We start from the raw sequence: 13803 nt of genomic DNA, 5'->3' as shown, positions 1-13803 counted from the left end.
ACTGGTGCAGCCCCTCTTCAAGTCCTGTGTGTAGTTTTGGGCACAACAATACAAAAAAAAAAAAAAAAATTAGAGATCATCCAAAGGAGGGCAACAAAGATTAATGTTCTGGAGGGGAAGCCTTATGAGGAGTGGCTGAGGTCACTTGGTCTGTTCACCCTGGAAGAGACTGAGGGGACACCTCACAACTCACTGCAGTTACAACTTCCTCATGAGAGGAAGAGGAGGGGCAGGCACTGTGGTGACCAGTGACAGGCCCTGAGGAAATGACCTGAATGTAAAGGAAGATTTAGGCTGGATACTAGAAAAAGATTCCCCTGCAAGGACGTAGTCAAAGCATCAAGTCTGCTAGAGCTAAAGAAGTGTTTGCACAACACTCTCAGGCATTTGGTGTGACTCTCAAAGGCTGGTCCTGTGCTGGACTTCTGTGATCCTTGTGGGTCCCTTCCAACTCTGGATATTCTGTTTATTCTGACTTCTGTTTTCCCACACCTTATCAATTTCTTGTGTTTCTCTCCAGTAACTGTACTTAACTTCCAATCTTTGCATTGCTGTCTTTCAGATTTGCCTTGCTACAATGTTATAATCAACTTGCTGAAAACCCATACAACATGAGGTTTTATGGATGTAACACTTACAGCAAGCATCTTGGGATTTCTGCATGAAGTAGGGTCGATCATCAATACACAGATTACAGGAGATAAGGGAAAAAGTAGGACGATGAAATGTCACCTCAGATCAAACATAAGCCTCAGGTAACTTTCCAACTTTTCCTACCTCTCCAACATCCCAGTTTATGGTCAAACAATTAAGTATTTCTTTTGCTTGCTTTTAACCCTCATAGAATTTTGCAAGAGACACTGCTAATCAGATCATGAATTTGCTTCATTCCTTGTTCCATACATACAAGATCACAGACAACAATCTGTTTGTTAGAGTCACCAACACTCCACATCATCTTTGTCATCAGCTACGTAACTGTAAAAGCTACTTACCTTAAAGAAGATAACCTGCATAAGACATTTAAGTGCAAGTTGTTCAAATTGAATAAAAGTTTATTTAAGTCATATACCCAAAAACAGACGTGGCATTCTGTATGTGCTAGGCACATTCCAGCCACTTCCCAGAGAAGCTCCATTACAATCACACTTTGCAGTTTTCCAAGTTTGGTTATCAAAAGGAGGCAAGGGTACCCCATCAAAGCGTTTGTTCAATTCTGCCTGGTAACACTTGATAGTAACAGAAGAGTTTTCTAAACATTGCCTTTTAATTTAGATTTATGCTACAACATACCTAGCTCCTGTCTGGAACAAGATGTGTCTACAGCAGTTCCACAAATCAAAGAAAATGCAACTCGCTCATGGCTAATTGTGTAACTAGTGCTGCTCTTAAAAGCTATCTTACCAAATCTATTGCCAGACACTGGAAAAAATAAGAAAGTTTAAAAGAGGAGACAGTCCCACCAATACACAAAAAAGATGAAAATGAGATGACAATGAGAAGCAGAGACATTAGAGCAGGATAAACCTGGACACAAATTACAGACTGAGCAGCATGAGATGGTCAAAGAGTAAAAAGAAAGGGTTGACAAGACAAGCAGGCCAAAGATAAATAAATATTTTATTTTCTTAAGAATTAAGTATCACAATTACTATGCAATGAGGAATTACTAACCAAAGATTAACTTGAAATTAAAAAAAAGCAGAAGTTAAACATCAGCTATGTGGAGGTTTTTGCTTTGGTTTGGAAGCCATGTTTAAGAAGTCTTTCAGTGCTGCAGAAGTACCTCAGGAAACTTGAGTTTTATGCATCTGTGCAAACTGAATTTCCTCCTTGTGCCCATACACACAATAAGGCTATTAATTAGTTTTAGTTACATCTGGGTTTTTCATTACCTGTATATGTTTCTGAAAAGTCTTGATTTTCACTCAGCAAAGCCCAGTTACACCCAAATGCCACATAAATGCAGAATTCATTACTTCTTCATTGACTATTGTAACTAAAAGCTTTTAAAAATAATTTGTCTAAAACTAGCAGTATGTTTATCAATTAAGTGTCATGCACTACCCTTCCCACTTACACCTGGGAACCAAGAAAATCATCAACCTCAATATTAACTGACTGTGGCTGCCTAAAAGTGATTTCCATTAAGTGCTATAATTAGAATTGCCACTGACAAGTGGGACAAGAACAATGAAGACTCAGACACAACATGCCTTCACATGAGTTCAGGTTTTTTGACCAGATAAATAAAGACAAAAAGATAAATAAATAGCTTAAGAGAGTCGACAAACATTATCTAATGTCTTTAATATCATTACCGAGGACCCAGACAATGGGATCAAGCACACAGTACATTCACAATGACAATTAATTGGCCAGGAGAGTTGATCTGCTGGAGAGTAGGAAGACTCTGGAGAGGGATCTGGATCGATAGGACAGGATCAATTATGAGGTGGTGTTCCATCAAGGTGGAAGTAGTGGGGGGCGGTGTATATGAGTTGCTGTGGGTTTTAATTTCTATCTGGGCTTAAGCCACAACAGTGGTTCAATAAGGTGAACTGCTGGGTCCTGCTTGGGAGTCAAAAAACCACATGCAGTGCTACACACTGAGGGCAGAGTAGCTGAAAAGCTGCGCAGTAGAAAGGGACATGGAAGTCCTGATCAACACCTGCCTGAACATGAGCCAGCCATGTGTCCAGGAGGCCAAGAAAGCCAATGGAATCCTGGCTTATATCAGAAATAGTGTGGCCAGCAGGACCAGGGCAGTGAAGTGATTGTCCCTCTTTACTTGGCACGGGTGAGGCCACATCTCAAATCCTGTGTTTGGTTTTGGGCCTCTCACAACAAGGAAGACATCGAGGTGCTGGAGCTTGTCTAGAAATGGGCAAAAAAGCCGAAGAAGGGTCTAGAGAGCAAGTCCTGCGAGAAGCAGCTGAGGGAGCCGGGGTTGGTCAGACTGCAGAAGAGGAGGCTCAGGGAGATCTTATTGCTCCCTACAACTCTGAAATGAGGGTGTAGCCAGGTGGGGGTTGGTATCTTCTAGGCAACTGCTGACAGGTCAAGTGGACATAGCCTCAAGCTCTGCCAGAGGAAGTTCAGGTTGGACATCAGGAAGAATTTCTTCATGAAAGGGGTTGTCAACCATTGGAATGGACTGCCCAGGGAGGTTGCAGAGTCCCCTTTCCCAGGGATATTAAAGAAATGGACATAGCACTTGGTGCTAAGACTTACTTGACGAGATGGTGATCAGTCAAAGGTTGGGATCAATGATCTTGAAGGTCTTTTCCAACCTAGATGTTTCTGTGCTTCAAACTTATTCAAAGTAGAGAAAAGAGGTGGAAAGAACCAGATTTTGCAAATACAGAATGGAAGAACAGTACCTTAGATATCCAAACCCTACAACTTCAAATGCAAGTACAGCATGAATCATTGCAAAAGAAATATTGTCTTGATCTTAATCTCAACAACTGCTGAAAGTATTTCAAGACAAAAAAGCTTACTTTTTTTTAATAACTCCATTTATCTACTTAATTCACACATTCTAAGTGCTTTGCTATATCAAACTTCTTAAATACCAATGGGAAACAATAGAAGGATGACTGTCTAGTCCACAACAGCTTTACTGACACGTTACAATATTATCTTAATACTCCAGTGGCACAGAGGGGACCTTCCAACTCACCAATACAGCATGGCTAGACACAGTGTAGATTGAGCACAAGCAGTACCTCAATGACTTCAGAAAAATTAAACCAGCAATACTGTCTGTAAGGAGAAAACAGGAAGACTAATTCCTTTCATCCTTCTCCTTTACTGCCTATAATAGGAACAATGTGTTATTCAGTAGATGCCAAATATCATCTAGTTCTAGTCTAATACTGCATTCTCCAACATAAAAAGCAGTTTCTGTCCATATGTGAAGATCCTTTCCTACCTCAGGGGTCTCAGAAAGGGTGCAGTGTCTGCCATCCAGAATAAAACTAGTCTCTATGAGATGAAGGGCACTAGTAACGGTGTCCAGCCACCAGCATTTTCAGCCATAACACCAGCAATCATCTTTTATCTGGAGCCCTTTCCCCATAAACAAGCTCCAGCATTTAACGCAAATACCACTGATCAACTCCTTCACCTTCCCTTCACAGAACTTTCTTTCTTGCAGGACCAAGCTATTCCTCCATGTACAACTCCATCAGACAACCTCCCAGCCATCCCCCCTCACACAGGGCAATGCTAACAAGTGGCACAGGCTCCAAATGCACCAGCACAGTGCCCTCTCCAGCCATCAGCAACATCCCATCAGCTACTGTTTCTCATCACCACCACAGATGCTGCAAGGACAGTTGCTTGGGATGGTGTCCCCCACTTCTAAATTTTCACTTCAAAGGGCAAGTGTGTGGTCACACCATGGGGAGCTGTGGTCCTTTTTCCTCAGATGTACAGAATCACTGTAACCAGGGCAGCTCCTCAAAAACTGCTTGTGAACCCAGAACAGTTTGCAATTTGGTCACCTCAGTGCTACCAGCTGCTCACCTCCAACAGAGGGGCACTGTTTTGCACCAACTACTAAATACACCCATTGCCACCAGCCCATTACTCTGTCAAAGACAGCTCCTGACTCTGGCCCTACTGAGATGGCAGTTCCAGAGCCCTGCTGAAAGCAGACCAGGGGCCTCAGAGGCTGAGATTAGATCACCCCACTTTTTACCCACTCCATCCACAACTATTTTTTGGACAAGTTTTCCACCTGTTAACACACAATTTATACATGCACTTGTAATAAAAAACACAATTCCTTCCAGATTTCACACCACTGCAAATATTCTAGAATGCAGGCCATACCTAGTCCAGCTGCTGCCTGCATTCCCCACCAATTACTGTCACAGGCAAAACTGCCTCAACTCAGGCAATTCAATTTAAACTACTGGCAATCATCAGGCAACTAATTATCAATTTGGGTATTGAGGAAAACAAGACAACCTAACTTTCAGGGAAGTACCTTTTGTCCTCCTTCTCCAGGCTCTGCTTCAGTAAGAAACATTTCCCCCTCACCCTCCTCTCTGAACTGTTCATTTGCATGGTTCCTTACACTCAGTCCCTCCCCAGCCCTTCAGCAAGATGACACAGGAGGCAAGGGTCAGCACATAATGGTTTTTCTGCCATGACTTACTTCTTACTCATTTTCTTCCATCTTCCACTACTGGTTGTGTCTTAAACTGCTACTCTGCTCTAGCAGGTGTAACTGTTCAGGAATGACTGATGTACAGGTTGCAATCCCTTTGGCAGAGTCTGTGCTCCAGTATGGGCCTGCCATGGGCTGCAGTTTCCTCAGGGGAGAGTCAACCATGGCGCTGCAGCCCCTCAGGGCGTCTCTACACCAGCACGGGTTGTCCACAGGTTACAGTCCATTCAGGAGTACCTTACCTGAAGCCCAGAGTGCACTCAGGAGTGTCCCTGCTCCAGTTCTGCCCCCAAAGGAGGCAGTTCCTTTGAGGGGGTAGCTCCTGTGGCATTGACTGCCCAGAAGTGTACCCTTCCCTCTAGCTCTTCCCTGCTCTGTCTTCTCACATCTCTTAGCATATCTCATCATTCTGCCTCCTATTCACCCTCTTGCACATCTTCCCTATTTGTGTCTCCTGCCCATTTCAGTGGTCACTTATTCATAAAAGCACCACACATGCTCACTTGGCAGGTTGAGATTTAAGCACGCGATAGATAGTTTTAATCATCTCTAAAGTCAACCAAAATCAGCCATGCCCAAAGTAGTCTCTTCCCCCACTAAGCACACTTTCTGCCCCCCCAGTACTGAAATCACACCATTTGTGTCCAAGGTAACCCATACAGATAGTTTTCAAGAGAGAAATTAATTATCCAAGTGAATATAAGATCTAAGGATAACTGAACTATAGCAAAAGAAAATAAAACTCTTAGAGCTTATTAGTGACTTTGTATTTTAAAAAACAAATCACCCCCCCAGAAAAAACCACAACAACAAAACCACTAAAAAAAAAAAAAGGAAAAAAAAGGAAGGTGTTCATAGGTTCAATTTTAAAGTGTTAGTGGGCCCAGTCTTGTTTAACTTATACATCAATGACTTGGATGAAGGGGCAGAGGCCTGCTCAGCAATTGCACTGACAACACAAAGCTGGGAGCAGTGGCTGATACCCCAGTGGCTGATACTCCATGGACCCCAGGTCCTTCAGAAGGACCTCAACAGCCTGGAGAGATGGGCACAGAGGAACCTTCTGAAATTCAGCAAAGGCAAATGCAGGATCCTGCACCTGGGGAGGAACAGCCCCAGGCACCAGCACAGCCTGGGTGTGACCTGCTGGGAAGCAGCTCTGTGGAGAAGGAGTTGGGGGTCCTGATGGGCAACAAGCTCTCCACGAGCCAGCAGTGTCCTGGTGGCCAAGAAGGCCAGTGGTATCCTGGGCTGTATTATGAAGAGCATCGCCAGCAGGTCAAGGGAGATGAACCCTGACCCTTGTCTCAGCCTTGGCTCCTCACCTGGAATCCTGTGTCCAGTTCTGGGGTCCCAAGTAAAAGGGAATAAAAAGAGTATCCAGCAGAGACCTCTGAAAATGATTAAGGGATTGGAGCATCCCTCATATGAGGAAAGGCTAAGGGAAAATAGATGTTGAAAATAGATGACTGAGAGGGGACCCCATAAATGTCTGTGAGTATCTGAAGGCAAAGTGCCAAGAGGATGGATCCAGGCCCTTCTCAGTGGTGCCAAGCAATAGGACAAAAGGCAGAAACTGATACACAGGAAGTTCCACTTGAATACGAGGAAGGACTTTTTTACTGTACAGGTGACTGAGCAGGAACAGGTTGCCCAGAGAGCTTGGGGACTCTCCCTCACCGGAGATATTCAAGAACTGTCTGCACTTTAGGATTAACAAGAATGACTGGACCAGATGATCCACTATGATCCTTTCCAATCTGACCCATTCTGCGAGCTTTGTTTCAGTCAGGGCTGAGGTTTATCACAGGTACCTATCATATGCAGTAGAGCGGCAAGAAAGGAGAACAGATAAGCACAAGGAAAGCAAACAGAAATTCAGGTATTTTCTAATCCTAGTAGTGATGCAAGAATGGCCTTTTACTTAAGAAAGCAAAACAACTATCTAAAAAGAGATGCATTCTTAATCCTTTCCCCACTTACCCATAGAAAATTCCTCTGTCAGGTTCTATCTGTTTCATCAGTCACTAAAATGCAAACACTGCTCACAACTCTAAAGGCATTTTATCTTGGACTTATCCAAGAAGGATCTGACTCACTACATATACTTGTTTTACTAGTACTATCGTTATTTCTCAATACAAAAAAAGAAGTGTGCTTATGGCTGGCACAGAGTACTGTGCTCTTTCAGTTGTTCCACCTTTGCAGTCAAACATCATGCCTTTTCTAAGTCCTGTGCACCCTGCTCTCTCACCACCACCAGTAAAGTTAAGTGTACATCACTACACAACAAACACCAAGCCTTCCCCAGCAGCACCAAGGGCAACGGAGCAAAGATCGCCGCACAGAGCAGGAGGCAGAAAACCAGCAGACGGTTTTTACCCGAAGACGACGGCAGGGACACAGCCATGCCCTAAGCACGGCCAGCCCGACGCCCGGGTGTCCCGGCGGGGTCTGCGGGAGCCACATCGCAGGCAGGCAGGCGAGTCCCCGGCCTGACACCCGGGGCAGGGGAGCCGCCGGCCCGGGGCGGAGGCGGCGCGGCGGACGGGGCCCGCTGCCCGGCCGCCCCGGGAGCGATGGCGGGTGGGTGACGGAACAACGCCGGCGCCATCCCCCCGCACCCCAGCGCTTACGTGTAGATGATGGACATGAAGTGCATGAGCCAGAGAACGACGAAGAGGATGAGCCCAAAGATGGCGAGCCCCTCCGAGGCCAGGGCCAGCACCGCCATCCCCGGGGGCGCGGCGGCCCGGGCAGGAGCCGGCGGTGGAGCGGAGCGAGGTTGCTGCGGGGGCGCGGGGCCGGAGGAGGGAAGCGGGGCGCGGGGCCGGAGGAGGGAAGCGGTGCGCGGGGCCGGAGGTTGCTGCGGGGTGCGGGGCCGGAGGAGGGAAACGGGGTGCGGGGCCGGAGGAGGGAAACGGGGCGCGGGGCCGGAGGAGGGAAGCGGGGCGCGGGGCCGGAGGAGGGAAGCGGGGCTCGGGGCCGGAGGTTGCTGCGGGGCTCGGGGCCGGAGGTTGCTGCGGGGTGCGGGGCCGGAGGTTGCTGCGGGGTGCGGGGCCGGAGGTTGCTGCGGGGCTCGGGGCCGGAGGTTGCTGCGGGGTGCGGGGCCGGAGGTTGCTGCGGGGCTCGGGGCCGGCTCCGGGGGCGCCGCTGCTGCTCCGCACCGGCCTGCGCGCGGCAGCGCCCGCGCACCGAGACCGCCGCCGCCTTTCTGTCAGCGCAGGGGGCGGGGCGGGCGGGCACATCCGTTACCGGCCCGGCCCCGCCCGCCGCCGCCGCCTGACCTTGGGCGCGTCCCCCGCGGGCCGCCGAGGGAGGTGCGCGCCGCGGCGGCGGGCGGGTGTGCCCCGCTCCGGCCGCCGGGAGGGGTGCGGGCGCGGCAGGAGCGCTGGCTCTGTATCGTCCAACTTTGGTGTTGGCCGCTGAGGAGACCGCAGTCCTTTATACACGGAGAAGGGGATCGGGGGTAGACGGATATTGCCGGTGCCGCCGAGCATCTCTGAGGAGAGGCTGTGGGAGCTGGAGCTGTTCAGTCTGGAAAAGAGAACACTGAGAGGATCTCATTAATACATATAAATATCTCAAAATCAGGTGCCAAGACTCAAGGTGCCAGAGTCTTTTCGGCGAGGCCCAGCGACAGGACAGGGAACAGTGGCCATAAACTAAATCAGAAGTTCCACCAAGAAGTTCCTCTCAACGTGAGAAAGTACTTCTTTACACAGGTAGAGCACTCGGACAGGCTATGCAAGGAGGTCATGGAGTCTCTTTCTCCCGAGACATTCCAAACTCACCTGCACTTGTTCCTGGTTCACCTGTTCTAGGTGACCCTGCCTTGGCAGGGGTGGTGGATGGGATGATCTCCAGAGGTGTCTTCCAACACTAACTGTTCTCTGGTTCTGAGATCTAGTGTGAGGGGGGCTGATAAAAGGCTGTATGGCCTTTGTTGTTTTTCTTTGTTCCTTTTCAGTCTGAACACTTTCTTGGTGATGTACTATATCTAGCATAGGTGTGCATCTGTGAGTTGCCGGCAGCGCTGAACTCTGTGAGTCAGAGATCTGCTCCAAGGACTGGGGCAATTCCAACACTCATACTGCCATCTGTGGATCCCAAGCAGTGCTAAAGCAACCTGGTGACTACCAGCTTTGGCTACGTTTGAGTTAGTGTCCAGTTAATGAAAGAGTCAGTTGCTCATTACTAATCCTCTGAGCCAGCTATTCTTGCCTTTATTTCATTACAGTGTTTATGGCAATTCCTATTACTGTCATGTGGCTCCATTTATTTTTGAGGGGTTTCATAGGCAGAAACCTCCCAACACTTCTGCTTTCTTTTACAGTTCAGCATTTTTGATCTGGGGTCAGAAATATCAGTTTATCTTTTTTTTTTTTTTTTTTTCTTATTGTGTAATAGGCAAACATGCATTGTATTAACTGTTTTAAATTAAACTCCATTAAACTGGGGTATGCAGTGAGAGGACAAAATGACTTGACTGGCTGTGCCTTGACTATACTGAACTTGCCAGAATAAGCATAGCTTTACATAAAAGACTATGTTTACCTGTACATAAGAAGGCATACTTTTTCTCAGTAGTCTTCACCAATAACACAAGCTGAATATTGCAGTGTATGCATGTTCTCTAATAGTTGTTAGTTTTATTCCTCCACTGCTCTCTCTTACTAATGTAGGTACAGGAGTGTTCCTAAATTCTGCTAGAACTCAGTTGTGGTTTTGAAAAGTATCCTAGTCACCACAATAGCTGTAGAAAGAATTTGGTTTCAAGTTAGCTCTAGCTGTATGTCAGAAGTTAAGATATAGTAATTTAAAGGCAACTTAAAAAGGTATCTCACCTGGTGTGGAATTGACCAAATTAATAATTTAAAACTAAAAGCGAAAAGCTACTAATAACTGGTAATAACAGGTGAGGTATCAGTCCATTCTAGTGTGAATACTGCCTGTATAATCTGTTAGTTCCTGGTTAATGTTAGTTTCCACATAAATAAATCATGGGGCCAGCAACATGCCTTTTCACTGGCTTCAGTGATTTCTTATTATAACTTCCTTAAAAATAACTTTTCAAGTAAAACAAATTACCTTAATTTTCAAATTCCCCTATTGTGTTTGTATGTCATTTGTAACTGAAAGTGGCAGGTATTTTTTCTATTTGTTCCTTCATTTAGAGTCTAATGATCACATTTATATTGATTTAAGATTGCCTCAATGAGCTTTATAGGAATTTTTTAGCTGTGATTTAAATTGCCATGCTCAATGTTGGCACAGTCACAAGACTCAAAATAGTTGAGTTAGAGAATTCAGAGCTGATACGTATTAATTGTTGGAATATAGCTCATATGACCTTTACCTCCATCTTGCTTGCATCTCTCTTCTAAGGCAGAAACAGCCTATGCAAAAGAGTATCTTGGTTTAAAATATGACAGTACAGGGAATTCAGGAAGATAGAGGGCCTGCTGCCAGTAATCAGTAAAGCAAATAATCTGAGTTTATTAAACTGAAGCAGTAAAGCTTATTTTTTTGTGCTCGAAGATGTTTGCCTGCAAGATTAGATTGAGATGCTGCTTATTGTGCAATAGGTAGGGTCAATGACTCCTTGCAAACAAACTTTGCTGAGGCTTCTTCATAAATAAGATGAATAGAGGTACTGACTCCTGTACTTCAGCCAGCCATACTGATGAATGAGCCGTCCTCAAGCAGTGTTCCACGGGGAAACACCAAGCTAGTACAAATAACTTTGTCCAGAAAAGGATCCACCTTTATGTCATCCTCTCTGGGATGTCATTCTGCCCTCTGGTTATATGAGGAGAAAGAACTCTCTCATGAGGTATTTAAGGTAAAAAGTTGCAGCACTCAATTTTCACGTTGGTGTAAGGTTTAAAACCAGAGTCTTCAGTATACTTTCAGGATTGTAATGGAGGAGAATCAGGGATGGTAAAGCCTTCAACCTGAGCAACTTCTCTTGTAAAATTTGCTGCCACATGGATTCTTTCAGCAGGTATATTAAGATTAGTAGGGGAGCAAAGAGTAAAGGGTGCCTAAAGCATGGGACTGCCTGGAGTTGTGACAGTTCAGTAGTATGGGATGTACACTTGGTCTTCCCTCTGTAAGTGTGGAGTGCAACAATTCACAAAGAGAAGTGTTCTTCAAGCAGGGCAAATCTGCCTACTGAAACGTACCTCATTATGCCTTGGGGCAGGATACACCCTGGTGTTTTAATCAAGTGCTTGGGACTTAATGCAAATGTGTGCTATGTTTAAATTAAAAACAAAATTAGCCCTCCCATGTGCTATAAAGCTGCTGTTCTTGGTTCACTCATCATTTTGCCAAAATATTGATTAATTTTAACAATGTTTGAGTGTAGTTTGTTGTAGGTTGAAAAATATTTAATTAATACAAATCTTCATCATAAAGGCCTGAGGTGACCTAGATATGAGACTTGTTCCAACAGCAAAAATTATGCAATAGAAACACTCGTGTAATTTTGAACTGATAAAAAGGGATAAATATAATTATTTAACAAAGGAACAATAGTGGATTAATCTGTAGTGATACCGGTATTAATGCTGAGAAGGCTGTGGAAACAAAAACCACTGATATTTCTCTTACTGGTATACCTATGAAAGGTTTTAACCCTATACAGACCTCCCAGTTTTCTTCTCAACCATCAGTTTCTGTTGAAAACCATTGCTTACATAAGCTTTGGAGACAGAAAATTGATCTAAGTCTCCATCCTCAAATGACAAGACAGTTTGTCACCTGGATTTCAGTTAAAATTGTATTTAAAATGTGCTGAATTGCTATTTCAGAATTTGTATTAGTGTTTCCAAGTATGTTTTTCCCAGTTCACTTTACTATTACTGTTTCTGTTTAGAATGGCATCACTGAAGTTCTGAGCAAATAGAGGGCAAGAATAAATTTGCTTTCTCTTGCTTATGTGTAATTTTCCTTATGAAAATATAAAATATGGGGAGAGACAGTGGAAGTTTTCTCTTTGCTTAATGATTAGATCCATTAATGCATCTACACTCTGAAAATGCTTTGGAAAATATTTCATTATAAAGAGAGCATGCATTGGTAAGGATTGTGTGTCTTCAAAACTTGGTTATAGTAATTTAAACTCTGAGATGTCTGTCTTCTTTTGTTAAAAATCCACTTTTGTTCATTTTAATTAAATCAAAGAAATGTGTGTATTACAGCTATGCATTTTTGTTACTATATAAATACTCCGCCTTGCATCTTCCTCTTAAATGTTTACGTTATTAATAAAGTTCACACTTATTAGTTGGATTTGATACAGAAATCTATGCAATTGCTTGTTAGCCTCCATGTCTGAGTTCAGAACTTACATTTAAGTCCTAGAGCACTTGCACATATAAAAGCCTGTCTAGCAGGGGCAGGAGAGAGACCAAAAAAGAGACAGTTCCACCAGTGTCCTCTTTGTTTGGCAGTAGCAAGCAATCTGACCTGCATGTGTGAAGTGGCTTGTGAGGCTTAACAAATGCAGTTCTAGTTAGCCCTTAACACAGACTTTATCTTGTCTGTTATTGTGTCTCAAAAAAATTGAACACCAGAAAAATCAGAGACCAGAGCTCTTATGCCCAAAGGTTGAAAAAGTTAAAGCTACAGGTTGCAGTGAAACCTCCAAGTACAAATCTGAAAGGAATAAAGCCTCAGTACTTTTGATCTTCAGAAATAATTTTGTAATAGAACAGGAAAGCAGTATTTAAAAAAGAACTCAGATGTTTCAGGTACATGTATTTTCCTTGACAAGTCGATCCAGGCTGATTAACCTATAAACCTCCCAAATATTGCTGTTGGCAATAATTAGGCTTATGCACTCAGCATTAAATTGTGGAATACTTGGAGAATATTTACATCTAGATGACCAAGGTAAATAATTTTGCAGAGTCACAGAATAATTTGGTTTGGAATAGACCTCTGGAGATAATTTATTCCAACTTACTGCTTGAACAGGGTCATTGAAAGTAATTTGCTGAGTTTGGAGTCATCTCCATCTTCATTACTCCACCCAACTAGGTATTTGTGCACATTGGTAACATTCCCCCAGGGCCTTCTGCAAGTTGAACAATCCTGACACTTCTGTCACTCCTCATATGTCAGATGCTTCAGTATCTGTCATCTTTGTGACCCTCAGCTAGTCTATTTCCATGCTGCTACATGCAGTGGCAATGCACATAACAATGAAAGCCAGGATAATGTTGGCCTTCTTTGTCTAAAGGGTGCATTGCTGCTTATGGTCAACTTTGTGTCCACCAGCACCCCAGGTCCTTCTCTGCAAAGCTGCCTTCCAGAGAGTTTGCCCTCAGTGTGTACTGCTGCCTTGGGTTGTTCCTCCCCAGATGCAGAACTTGTAATGTTCTTCCTAGAATTCTACATTAATTCCATGTAGTTTTTGTCAGCCTGTCAATCAGTCATCCAGACTGTCAAAATCCCACTGAATTTCAATCCATGCATGTATGTTATCAGCCACACCTTCCAGTTTTGTATCATTTGCAAACTTTCTGAGGGTTCAAACAGTACTGGCCCCTCTATTGACACTTGATGCATTTCAATAGTGACTGGCTTCCAGCTGGAGTTCTTGCCACTGA

The 13803-nt window shown here is 44.5% G+C and overlaps 1 protein-coding gene and 1 long non-coding RNA gene across 2 annotated transcripts in view; one reads left to right on the top strand and one right to left on the bottom strand.

The window, feature by feature from the left end:
* Positions 1 to 7929, bottom strand: part of UGCG (UDP-glucose ceramide glucosyltransferase) — a 35827-nt gene extending 27898 nt beyond the window's left edge. Inside the window, exon 1 of the mRNA XM_031507509.2 lies at positions 7819 to 7929. Coding sequence (XP_031363369.1) covers positions 7819 to 7916 — 98 coding nt within the window. The 5' untranslated portion in view covers positions 7917 to 7929. The remainder of the gene's footprint in view (positions 1 to 7818) is intronic.
* Positions 7856 to 13803, top strand: part of LOC116184643 (uncharacterized) — a 34209-nt gene continuing 28261 nt past the window's right edge. The window contains exon 1 of the long non-coding RNA XR_013341668.1: positions 7856 to 7966. This is a non-coding gene — a long non-coding RNA (uncharacterized LOC116184643). The remainder of the gene's footprint in view (positions 7967 to 13803) is intronic.

Source organism: Lonchura striata, chromosome Z (assembly GCF_046129695.1).
Source record: "Lonchura striata isolate bLonStr1 chromosome Z, bLonStr1.mat, whole genome shotgun sequence".
Lineage (NCBI taxonomy): Eukaryota > Metazoa > Chordata > Aves > Passeriformes > Estrildidae > Lonchura > Lonchura striata.
This window is presented reverse-complemented; position numbering and strand designations above follow the sequence as displayed.